This window comes from Castor canadensis, chromosome 16 (genome assembly GCF_047511655.1).
Source record: "Castor canadensis chromosome 16, mCasCan1.hap1v2, whole genome shotgun sequence".
In the NCBI taxonomy this organism is placed as follows: domain Eukaryota; kingdom Metazoa; phylum Chordata; class Mammalia; order Rodentia; family Castoridae; genus Castor; species Castor canadensis.
In genome coordinates, this window is record NC_133401.1 from 56207238 (window position 1) to 56220784 (window position 13547).

At 39.4% G+C, this 13547-nt stretch overlaps 1 protein-coding gene across 8 annotated transcripts in view; it reads left to right on the forward strand.

The window, feature by feature from the left end:
• Positions 1-5961, forward strand: part of Gria1 (glutamate ionotropic receptor AMPA type subunit 1) — a 348064-nt gene extending 342103 nt beyond the window's left edge. For 5 of the 8 annotated variants that reach the window (XM_074057051.1, XM_074057053.1, XM_074057052.1 and 2 more), the window contains one exon: positions 3334-5961. In XM_074057051.1, the coding sequence (XP_073913152.1) occupies positions 3334-3534 (201 nt within the window). In that variant the 3' untranslated portion in view covers positions 3535-5961. The remainder of the gene's footprint in view (positions 1-3333) is intronic. The other 3 variants (XR_012442449.1, XM_074057054.1, XM_074057055.1) reach the window with 1 other exon arrangement.
• Positions 5962-13547: the final 7586 nt, after the last annotated feature.

The following is a 13547-nucleotide window of genomic DNA, read 5'->3' on the forward strand; positions in this document are numbered from 1 at the left end:
GCAAGACAGCCATATGTATAAGTCACTTTCTTAAAGTGAGTGGGAGAAACTAGATCAGTTCAACTGTGTTTATACTTTAGACTCACCTGGTAGGTTTTTAAAACTCCAGGTGCCCAGGCCACAAGTCATACCTATTAAACCAGCATCTGTGAGGTAGGATTCAAGCATCAGAGTTTTTTCCTCAAAGCACCCAGTACTTCCGAAGCCAATGAAGTTTGATAACTAGTGAACTACTTGACTTTTAGCACTGCTTTCCATTCTAAAGTCTTGACTCTATTTATCTCTTCTCCTGAGATTCCCTAAACGTATTAGAAAGGAAGCCAGTGAGAGGCAGTACCCACCTGTGAGCAGTATGGAGTTACTGGCTTCTGAGAAGCCCTCAGCTTCCATGAAAACCAGTCCCAGTGATGTGACTTGAGGTTTTTAGTTACATGCGTAGCTCAGCTATCTCAGACTTTGATAAGCACCAACATTGATTGTGCCACTAAGCTTGTCCTTTAAGGTAAATTCATCAAGTTTCACCAACTACAAATGAAATATAGGGGTGTTTGAGCTTTTGAGGAGCAAAGTCCAAGGCTATCTGTGTGAACTTTAAACTGTCTGGGAGATAGTACTTGGAATTGAAACTTTTTTTTTAAGTAAAGGAATGTGGCAGAGAAAAATCATGAAGGATAGACATTCCAAGCTGTACTATAAAAAGTTCCATATTTCCCTCTCACACAAATCAAATGGGTTTTTCCATCATTTTTGTAGGTAAGAATAAGTAAGTACTTATTCATGTTTTTAGCTCACATTTCCCCCCATGTGGCATCACAGTTGTATTCATTTGGCCTTTGACTTAAAATAATGCAATTCTAGTCATACTTCCTCTTTGGTGGAAGACTGCCAAGGGGAAATGTAAATACTTCAAGTCCCAGGGTCTGAGGAGAAGACAGAATCAGTGTGGGTGAATCATCATATGCAGTAAATTTATCTGAATCATGATTTTAAAAAGAAAGACCATTTTAAAACACTGTTGAAATTTCCAGTAATAAAAGAATAGGAAAAAATAGATCAAAACTACCTTGTTTATCTCTGGCTGGCCACAGTAGATTGACTGATTTCTCTGTGTCACTGGAATCATGGCGATATGCAGTGAGGAAATGACATTTTGACATGGTCCTAAGTTGTTGACTTTTCTTAGAGAAATTCAAGAATACTTTATAGTAAAAATCTAACTGCATGCTAATCACACTGGGGATAGCCAAGGATTGAGAAGACATAGCCCTTGCCTTCCTTTAAACAGCTAGTTGTCTTTAAAACAGCTAGTTGTCTTTAAAAAGATAAAACTTACACACATGAAGCAGAACTAATACAAAAGAATACTGATACATTAGCACTAAATGAGAGGGGTCAGCGCTTGCAGGCAGTTGGTATAGTATAGAAAAGCTTCAAAAAGGCTAGAACACCACAAAGAATAATGATATCTTATCATTTGCAAGTAAATGGATTGAACTGGAGACCACCATCTTAAGCAAAGTTAGCCAGGCTCAGAAGGCCAAAAATCATATGTTCTCCCTCATATGCAGACTTTAGAACTAAAACAAATGCAGTAATATTATTGGACATGGGTCACACGTTAAGGGGAGAAAGTGTACAGGAGGAATAGGGAAAAGTAGGAAACCCAAAACTTGAAAGTGTTTGATGTGTCCACTGTAGAGGAGCTAATACAGTAATCTTAAACTGACAGAGGTCACTGTAGGAAGGTAACCAGGAAGTAGTGAGGAAGTCTGGTAGAGACGAACCAATTCAGGTTGTAATACACATATACATGGAAGCAATGCTAGCAATCTGTCTGCATAGCTATCTTTATCTCAAACTAGCAAAAATGCTATGTCTTTCTTATTATCTCTTACAAAATTAGAGAAGAGGGCAGAACAGGTTCTGCCTGGAAGTGAGGGGGGTGGGGAGGAAAAGAAGGGGGCAGGGGGCAGGGGGGAGAGATGGTCCAAACAATATATACACATATGAATAAATGTATAAACAATTAAAAAAAAAGAAGGCTAGAACAGAATAAGCTTGAAGGATGAGTAAGTTGGTCTTATAGAAAGAAATCTTTTACCCAAAGACAACACTTCTCCTTTATGTTGATTCCTGCCTACCAAGAAACTAAACACTGCCTCAAAAATTCTGATTGTTTCTTAATGGGAAGTTAGGAAGATATAAGAGTTGCAGTTTAATGTCATAAAGTTTCTTTCTCCAAAAGAAATCTGAACACTTCCTCTTGTCCAATAGTGTATGATTCTGAACCTAGCTCATGGTCTTAAATAATCCACTGAACTCTGGTTCTGGGTGAATGTTGAAAAGGATCCTTTTCAGATCTAGAATCCCAACACTCTAGAAACCATAAGGTTAATTGCACTGATCTGATGTATCAGTCTAGAAGTGCAGGTTATACAGGCTGACGGGAAGCATTTGACACACAGACAATAATTTTGGAAATGCACCTCATTTTCTTTAGCACATGCTCCCTCCCAATTATATTTTGCATATTGTCTTATTCAAATGAGGCCTACATTCCCTTAAAACATGGTGCTAGAGGTAGGATTTTTTTTTTAAGAAAATCAGGTAGTTTTTCATTTGAACCTAACAATAATATATTCTCAGTTTCTTTCATCATTTTAAAGCATTTTTCATGCAGTAGTACCATTCTTGCTAAGAAAGAAGAAAGGAGGAAGGAAGGAAGGAAAGAAAGAAGGGAGGGAGGGAGGGAGGGAGGGAGTAATTGGTGTAGTATAAGGAGGGAAGGAGAGAGGGAAGGAGAAATATAAAAAGAGGAAAAAAAGTCAGTAGATGCCTAGATGACTATGTTTTATAGACATGGAGATTTTAAGGTATAAAAAAAAAAGTAAGGAGGTATGCACAAGATCACACAACTAGTTGATGAGTTGGTATTAGAACCAGAACTAGAAGACAAATTTCCTAAACCTCATTCTCAGGGAGGTTTTCTACTTGATTGTATTGCTATATTTATCATCATCAACAATACTAAGGATATATTCTGCCTATAGGAATTATAGAACAGAAGAACCAGAAAGGATCTTAGATCTCACCCAGTCTAACACACTCCATTAAGCATTAAACTTGACACCTAGCGAGAGTAAGATTTGCCCAGAACCAGTCACATGACTGTTTTGTGATTGCATGGAAAGTAAAGCCCAGCACTAGAAAACAGTAAAGGGAGTTGGTTGGGAGGAGGAGATTTGGGGTTATATTTTAAGTCTAGTCTTGACTCCTTCCCCTTGCCAATCATTGTCAAGGACCTGGGGAAGAACCCCCGGTCCTTCTGAAAAGGGTTTCTGCTTGATTCCACAGCAATCCATCAATGAAGCCATACGGACATCGACCCTCCCCAGAAACAGCGGGGCAGGAGCCAGCGGCAGTGGCAGTGGAGAGAATGGCAGGGTTGTCAGCCATGACTTCCCCAAGTCCATGCAGTCAATTCCGTGCATGAGCCACAGTTCAGGGATGCCACTGGGAGCCACAGGATTGTAACTGGAGCAGACAGAAACCCCGTGGGGAGCAGACTCAGGCTCCCCCAGCCCATCCCAAACCCTTCAGTGCCAAAAACAACAATGAAATGCCACCCGCCACCAACCACAAGGACAATTCAACAGATTTTCCTAAAGAATTTAAAAAAAACATTTTGCTGTTCTTTTTCCTTTTTTGATGTTCTTTCACCTTTTTACGTTTGCTAAGTAAGGATGATAAATAACACTGTACTGCAATAAGGGGAGAATAATCCTGTCTAATGAAGTTTCTGTCTCTGAAAACAGAGTCACTTGGAACACTAATGAAGAAACTGAACTGTTTTCTTTTAATTCAGTTGTTAATGTGTCTTAGCGTGTGCAATTTTTTTTCTTACTAATACTTATGGTTTGCAGGTTTTGTTACGCTCCTTCCTTCTCCTCACTTCTCATTCCCAACCCCCTATCCATCCCTCTTCAGTTTTTAGATTGGAGGCTTAAGATTCATTCCACCTTACAAGCAAGGAAAGGAATAAAGCAACTCTCAAACTAACTCTTCATGGGGCTCTCCGTGTTAACTTCCACTTCTTGGCCCCAAGCCTTGGAGGGAGAAGATGTTGCTGGAGAATTGGGCTGCCTTCCCCAGGTGGAAACTGGACCACTCTTTAAGCACTGATTCAGTCAAGAATACATGTGAAAAACAACTCAAAATGGGAGGGTGATAGAGAGGGCAAGGGCCAAGGTGCAGTTGGAAGACTTGTGAAGTTGCTGCTGCTCAGAAAAAAAAAAAGCTTCCTTTGATGTGTGGAAGCCATTCCATTCCATGGGCCATGGGCGGTATGGTGCATTTCTTCAGTCAACCTCAGCACCGAGAAGTAGATTCTTCTCCTATGCTCAGGCTCAAAGGCAGTGTGAAGGCTAAAGGGCAATTGGCCTCCTGAACCAAGTAGAACCTAGAGAAGAGCTGACAGCTAGGGAGACGTCATCCATCTGACAGGAACCCCACTGTGGAGTAGACGCTCTCTGTGGAGCTTCTTTTATGAGGGGAAATGCTATTTAAGCTAAGTTCAAAAGAAAGGTGATGGAAGAATTTTGGAAATGGAAGCTTTGTCAAAGTCCACATGCAATACAGATGTCCACCACTGTGCCCTGTCCCAGGCTTGAGAGACCAAATATGCTGATGCAGAGAACTTGGGATCTTATATTAATATAAAATGTTGCTTTTAGCATGTGATGAGATAATGTTCTGTCATCTTTAGAAAGAAAGCCATCCAAGGTTGAATTATTTGAAGAAAGAAAGTGTGATTCATTAAGTTAATAATGATATTGGGGACCTTAAGATCACTAACTCTAACTTCAAACCTAAGGACAGTGACCTTCCCCTGGCTGAGATAGAAAGAGGCCATTGTATTCCAATGGGCAGAATCATTACACCCATGACTATGACTACCAAGCTGAAGTAAAGTAAGACTGGAGTAGTGACCAGGCTCATGGAGAGAAGCTCAGACTGACTGCAACTTGGGTTGGAAGTGGGAGTCCCTGTCATATAGCTTTCTTGGAGACCCCAACATTCCTTCTTGGTACAATTGGCTTCCATTTCTCCAACATCTACTCTCCTAGGTGCATGAATCAGTGAGTGCCACATGTCATAAGCTTTTATTGATAACTGTGTTTTGGCTTGTTCCCTTGTCCCCCTATGCTATCCAATCTTCTCTGCTAGGGGTTATCATTAGCAATTGACAAGCCAAAAATATTGGAGCCTGCCTAGGAGTAGATGCATTATGATTGGCTTTTTCAGTGGATTCTCTCAGTGAACACCCACTATCTCTATGTCTCTTTCATTCTCCTTTCATGGTCCATAGCAGAGAACCATTCCAAAATCAATTCTTCACCCTTTCGACTCAAGTGTTATTCAGTTTCTCATGTCTTAATGTGGGCATGGTATGCAAAGCAGCACCCTCAAGATGGATTATGACTTTTTATTACTGTCAGCTATGTCTCCCCACCCTCTGCCCCCAAACCAGACTTTTCTTAGCCCATAGCCTATCACTGTAGAATCTGATGTGATCCACTATTAGGGGGTCTGCATTTCGGAAGAGTTGGAAATATTCCTCTATCATCAACATGCTTCAAAGACCTTTTGCCTTTGGTCTGGCAAGATGCTCTCCAGTCACTGAGCCTACCAGTAACATGATCTGATAGGGAAAGACTGAGACTGTCCATGCTAGGAAAGAAGATCTATATTATGCAGGGGTCCAAGACTCCAGCAGAAGATGCTATCCGTCAGTGGATGGGTGAAGGGAAAACAAAAGCAAGAAAAAAACTTGTATTATGTATTTTTACTACACTTTTCTTAAAAATAGAGCAATGGGAAACTCTGAAAGAGACTGACATTTTTCTCAACAGGAATCCATACTTAACAGTTCTGGCTTTCATTAAATTTTGCTGTTTGGTACCTGGGCTTTTTATTTAACATCTATATTTGTTTTGTGAAAGGATTCTTGCTTGATCAATCACTAAATTTTTTTGGTTCCTGTTTTACTTTCAAATAGGCAGGGTTTTTTTTCTTTTAGTATTTGCATAAAATGAAAATATCACCGAGAATTAAATCACTGTGGATCCATTATCTACTTTTCATTTTTGTCCATTCCATTTTTGTGCCATTTCTGAAGCCAGGGCTGTAAAGATCATTATTTTCTTATTGCTTGGTCTAAGACTAGTAGGCTTTTGATGGTGAACATTGTGCCTAACTCACAAACAGCTCTCAAGTCTTTCAGTTAGAGTTATTCATCCAAATAGGATTAAAAATAAAAATACAAAGAGAGGTGTGTGGCATTCAGAGCTCACAGTAACAATCTCATCAAGAGCTGGGTTTTGACTTGGAGCTATCACAGTACATCTAGGAAACTGGTAGGCTCACAGGGACTGTCTCCCAAACACCCCCAAACTAGAGTCCAGGTATGTCCACAAAGTCACAGCAAAAACCAAATACAGATTGGGCTTATTAGTAGATAATCTTATTAGTAGATAATCTTGGTCCTGTGACCCCATTTCTTGTAGAAAGCTTTTATTTTCCTTTAAGTAAAATGGACTTTCTATAAAACAGATTCCCATCTGTTGATACTTAGATATTGGTGATTAAGAACAGCATTTATTTTCTTTCCCAAGGAACTTTGCATATTTATAAGAGTCAAAAGTCTAAGACAAATAAAGGAAGCTTTAACAGTAGAAACTACTGTAACTGAAAAGGGATGGGAGCAGGTAGAGAAACTAGCAGGCTTGTGTGAAGCTCCAATCAGTTCACACCCACCTGCAGTCACCTGGCAGCACCTAGGGTGCTCCTGGGTAAAGAAGTGCTGAACACCAGCAGACAAGCAGAGCAAACTGACCCTGTTTGGGTAATGATGATAATTGCTATAATAGCACAGGCTATCCTGTATATTTTCATGACTATATTAAGCATATTTCATACCTTCTGTATCATGATGCTGGCCTTCTGAATAGGGGAATCTGAGACTTAAAGAAATTATAACTTGCTCACAATTGTGTGACAGAACCAGGATTTGCCTGAAAACAAAGACTTTATATCCCCAACTGTCCATCTCATTGCTAATCAGATCATGATGAGTGGTGGCCAAGAAAATGCCAGGTAAGTTCTTCTGTACTTACCTGAAAATAGATTGGTTAAAGCTATACCTGCCATCTCCTTCGGAAAGCCAGTCTATGGGGTATGAGATTGCAAATAGTGTAGATGGAGGAAGAGACCCACTTTTAGCATCTTTAAAGTAGAGCTAGGCTAGAAAGCAGCAAGCAAGTTAGGGGATTGAAGACCAGGTCCCACAAACAATAGTTGATTCTGTCTGGAGACAGATCTTCAGGTTTATCCATCATGGGGAGAAAGAAGCAAGATTTTTCTGTGTGGGCAAGTCCAGGGTCAATTCTGTAAGTTACAGGGTAACAGATTTAGGATCAAGTAATGACCAAAGTAACCCCATAGAAGAATTAAACTTGAAATTAAGACAAGTCCTTGTCAAGGAGGTGCTGTCTATGTGAGAGTTGAAGTATATATTCCCTGATTTTTCTTCTATCACATATTCCTAGAATTCACAAGACCATTACTTTGATGTTGTCTATATAGCAAGTAGAAGACAGTAAGGGGTAAAGAAGTCAAGGTCAGTCAGTGCTTTCTCTTAAATCTTTTACATACCCACTCTGCAGGTTATCTGGTCAATGACACTCTGATAGATACTAAGATGGGATCAGCAAGGCTCTGCACAGTGGGCATGAATAGCTTTCACTGAAATAATATAAAAACTTTTCTTAAATAAGAGACAAGGTGGTAGGCTTGTTCCTTACCAACTCTAATGTGCTCTCTATGAAAGAATTTCTATGAAGTTCTGTTCATTTCCTCATTTACAAAAAAGAAAAGTAGAATTCTTCAAGAAACTGCTTCCTCAAGGTCACCTAATAGATAGAGAAACAATAAAGGAAAGGGCAGTGAACTAGGGTTTACTATTTCTGCCATGTCCTCCCAGGTCTCCCTTTCAATATGTACAAGAAATGAACTGAACTACCCTGAGCCTCATTTTATTCATCAAAGAAATGAACATGTGAGGCCCTGGGTTCAATCCCCAGTACTACAAAACAATGGACATCTTGTCTCCAAATATGCAGTGATTCTCAACCCTGAATGCACTGTAATTAACTAGAGAAATTTTATAAAGTCACCAGTGTTCAAGATGCATCTCTAGATTTAGCTGGTATGAGATGAAGTACGGGCCATATATGGTTTATTGTTGGGAGTGGTGGTGGTGGTGGTGGTTTAGGTTGTTTTGTTTTGAATTCCCAGGTGATTATAATGTCCAACCAAAGTGGAAACTGAAAGAAAGTGATTGAAAATTCCAAAGCACTATTTTAAGATTATTTGTTCATGGCTGGGCCAACACCAAAACCCCTGATGGAAACCCACCTTGTTGGTGTGCTTTCCCCTTCCTTTTCCTCCTTCCTTTTGCTTTTCCCTTCCTTTTGAAACTGTTGGAGCAAAGAAACTGGGTTTCTTGTGAAAGCACAAAGATGAAAAGCTGGCCAGTATTAGAACTCTAAACAGTATCTCATGACATTCTATCTTGAATTCCCATTAAGTAAGAGCCTGGACTGGACAAGACAGCCCAGGATATCAAATTTCCATGGTCCTGGCTTGGGAATGTATCTGTAGCTCAGTGGTAGTATGCTTGCTTAGCATGTGCAAGGCTGAATACAGTTCCCAGCATTACAAAACAATAGCAACAACAACAAAAAACATTCCATGGTCCTAAAGGATAAAATGCCATCATGTTCACCTGATACATGAAAAAGAAAAGACATACTCCCCAACTTCATCTCTAAATGCTCCTTTGCCCTTTAGTCATGTTTGTAATAACATAACTTTCTGCCAAGAAAAGGAGAAACACAGGACATTTGAGATAAGATAATCATCACATGGATATCTTCTCAGGAAAGGGGAAAAAAACAACTTTGTCAAATGAGTCAGCCTACAACACAGCCAGTTATTTTCCAAACCGGAAAGCTATGTGGCTGTTTCCATTATAGACACCAAAACCCACCACTTGCATTTTTTAACATAGTTCACTAGAAAGCAATCAGTCTCATCTTCCATGGGCACTCAGAGTCTTACTGGTGACAACTCTAACTCCTCCTCTTCAATTCTATGTTTGCCACTTTTATAATATGCCAAGAAATGAGAACCAGCATTTCTCAGGACAAACTGCATACTATTAGGATGCTAGGGTTTCAAATGCATCTCCTTTGGTTCTCAAAACACCTTTGCAAGACAGCAATTTATCACCCTTATGAGAGGAAAGGGAAACTCAAAGAAACTAAGGAAAGTCATGTATCTAACTAACTGCTTGGACTAGATTCTAATACAAATCTGTCTCTCCAAGGTTACAGCCTTTCCACTACTTGAGGAGATTTCATCAAGCTAAAGAAAGCACCAGACTGAGATTTAAAAGATATGAAGTACTAACTAGCATTACGAACAGTTTGCTGTGTGAGCTTAAGCAACTCATTTCACTACTCTAAGCTTTGGTGTCCTCAATTGTGAAATGAGGGAAAGATAATAAATCAACCAGTCTCTAAGACCTCTCTTGTTTGTAGCTATATATCATAAATGGTTCTCAGCCATTTATGGTAACAAAATTTGGTAACATCTGGACACATTTTAGGTTTTCACAGCTAAGGAAGGAGATATCATTGGCATTTAGTGAATAGAGACCAGGGATGCTTCTGACCACCCTATAATGCATAGAACAGCCCTCCCTCAACCAGAGAATTATGCTGTCCAAGTTGCCAGTGGTGCTAAGATTGAGAAACCATGTCTTCTATAATTATAATATCCAAATAGTACCTTGGGGTATAAATGATGGCAAGAAAATAGGAATAGGAAAGGGACAAGGATCTGAAGTTGAGTGAACTCTTAGAGAAGATTACAGTTCCATGAGTTTAGGGAATTAAGCTGAGGTCGTCGGAAGAGTTTGTCCCATGGCATCAACTAGGCAAAACAGAGAAGATAAGGCTGGGTATTCAATCAGGAAAGCAGACAGAGCTAACAACATAGCACAGGAAATGGCAGGGGGCTCTGCTTGCAGATACAGTTTGTGGTCTGCTCAGTCTCCCTGCCCTCTTTTTACAGGTGACTCTGCTATCAGAATCAGTTCAGAGATCCACAGGTGGGTTCTACCTTTCCCACAAGAGAATGGATAAGCTTCATTTTATACCAGAATACAATACACTCATCCTTCTAACAAACATAAGTAATGTGCTCCCATGCCCACAGGTAGAGGTCATGAAGAAAAAAGAGATAAATGATAGTCCTGTTTCTCAGAGAATGACAGTGAGAAAGGTAAAATAAAAAAATTCACAGGTGGTTAGCAACAGATAGAAAAAAAAGGGTGAGAGCCTGGGTCAATTTCCACGTGCCATCACCATTTCCCATCCAGTCTCCAAAACAGGAGCTCTAGTCACATGAAGATCAATACCTCTCTCCCTCTGGTCACTATTTTCAGCTACACCAGCTTCCATCCCATTCCTCAAACATGTGAGGCCTAGTCACTTGAGCATCCCAGCTCCTGCTGTTTCCTCAACTTAGAATCTTCTCACCCAGATCTTTGCAAGGCTAGCTCTTCATCATTCATATCTGAACTCAAATATCTCCAACCAAGAACAGCATTTCCTTTGCACCCTCTCTGAACTAGGTCTGAAGTCACTCCCTCATACATTACTCATCACCATCTAATAATATCTTGTTTACTCCCTTATTGTATACCCCTCCTCCATCTAGGCTACACATTCAGAAGCCAGTGACCTTGTTTACTCCCAGAACAATGCCTGGCACATAAATAAATCCTTAATCAATATTTGTTGAGTGATTTGATGAATGAGGTAGATAGAACTGAAACCCTAGTGGTGTGTAGAGGAGGCTCAGACCTTTTTTCCCTGTGGAAATGAGGAAAGGAAGCAACTGAATCTGTGTTCTGCCTTGAGAGTTTTATAGCTAGAGATGGAAGAGAAGACTTTTAAATGAAGAGGAAACAAAATAAGTCAAGACATGAAGGCAGGAACAGGCAGGTTTCTTTGAGAAATGGCAAGTACCCAATGTAGCTGGCACCACAATGGCCAAAGAGACCCAGGAAAGAAAGACTGGGTTAAGTGTGGAGAGCTGATTCTCAATCTTTCATGAAATAAGGAGCCATAGAAGGTTTGTGAGCAGAAAAAGATATCCATTCATATATGCCAGGTATTGAGTCTAGAAGAAAAGCCTTAATGTCCTATTATGTGCTAAGCTGTCTAAGCATTTATTATCCTTATGCCAGCTGCTCTGTGAGACATAACTACCACCCTAATTTTATACATGAGCTAACTGAAGCTCAGATGTGGAAGCTACCTCAAAATCCTGAAAGTCCTACAACACAGGAATTCCCTTAAGAGATCACAGGAAACATATACAGGACATTCCCTAAGAGATCACAGAACAATACAGGAAATTCCCATAAGACATCACATCTGTTCATGTGACAGTTTCCAGTAAAAATCTCCAGAAGGACACTCGCAGAGCAGGGAAGACCAGCCACCTGTGGGTGGCACTTGCTTGAATATGCAAGGAAGTCACCAGACAAGAAGCCAGTGGTATCCAAAGACACAGTGATGAGAAGAATGTGAGCTCAATCTATCTATGTTCAATGAAAGAAAACTGTGATAGCATCATAAATAAAATTATGACTACAATATGAGGACGGGCAGCTTCTTTGTAATGTAGTTGCCATATATGATATAATAAAACATTCTCCTCAAATTCTAAAGGACTGTAGGCATTTTGGCCCATGGGAAATGTTACAATAATATCACATAGGTATCACATGGCAAGTGCTCTTTGAATGTGTGTCTGTAGGGTCTCTACATATATGTTCGGATGATAAGACTGCTATTACCAACAAGGAAAACAGAACACAAAATCAACCCATAAATACCAAGCTACAAGAGCTACGTGGTAGAATAATTAATAGCTATAAACATTATCACTGCTGTTTGTTGAACATTTGCTCTAGGCTGGCTTTTTACATACATTGCATGATTTTATGCTCATAATATCTTTAGGAAGAGATAGTAGCATTTCCATTAGATGAATACTTTAAATAAATGGAGACTCCAAAAAATAAGTAAGTGGGGACTCCAAAAAGCTTATGAGTTAGAATAAAACCTTAGAAATTCTCTAAGCATTATTTTATCCAACTATATTTTATAAATAAGTTAACTTGAGACCCTAAAGAATAAGTGAATAAGAATCTAGGGTCACAAAATCTCCTGGTTAAACTAAGGCTTGTTAGAAGGTAGCTCTCCTGGCTTGAAGCCCGGGGTACTTTTAATGTAGGAAAGAAGTCTTCTAATATTCAAACAGTCTTAAAAATCACTGCCCTATAGAGTCAGTTAAAGGCATTTGGATTGACTGGGCCATGATCTGGGGAGAGTGCTCTACAAAGACAGACGAAAGCTGTAACTAAATATGGTTTCAAAACTGAATAGAGTAAACAAATATCTAGATGCAGGGGGAATTCAGGGTCAGGATAAAATTTTCCCTCAACCTAAAACATGTCCTTGCTGTTGACTGTATCCCCAAAATTCCTTATCTATGACTCAGCCTTTTATTCCACAAAATTTAGTAAATTTCTTTGTAAATGCCCTTGGTAGTCAAAAACATTAGGCAAAGCCAAACTGGACTGACATGCCTGCTCCAAGGTGTTTCTGTGATAGCAGATTTTGATAGACATAGAAAGGAACTCAAAAGAAAGGGCAGGCATGCAGGCAGGTAAGCAAAAAATCCAGTATGAAAAATAAGAGGACATTGAAGGCAAATACTACCACTTTAGAGTTTCCAAGGAAGTTCTTACTTCAATGCATACATCTAAAAGTAGTCATAAAAAACAGCAGAAATTAGATATTAGAAGAGAAGCCTGAAGTTGAATGTGCTTGCAGTTTAAAGTGGAAGATTAAGAAGTTATCTAAATGTGGCTGGTGGAGTAGCTCAAGTGGTAGAGCATCTCTACAGCAAGCATGAAGACCTGAGTTCAAACCCCAGTACCACCCAAAAAAAGTTATCAATCAAAATAATTCCAGGAGGAAAGGGTGATTTAAATAACTTTAATTACATAAATATTTTAAATAAATAAAATAACTCATTATCCTTTTCTCTATCTTGGCTTGAAACCTAATCAGAAAAAAATCATTTTGTTTTTACTTCCAAAAAAAATGTCTTAGGACCTAGCCGTCTTGTGTTTACACATACAAACTCATTTAGGAAGGATTGAAAAAGAAACTGTTAACTTAATTTGACTGAATAATCAGCTTAATGAACTGATTAGAAACCTTTTGATAATGATGGAAACTAATTTCTAAGCTTTGGAAAAGCACTAGAAAATAAAAACAATGTGGGCTGGAGGTGTGGCTCAAGTGTTGAGTATAGCCTAGCAAGCAGGAGGCTCTGAGTTC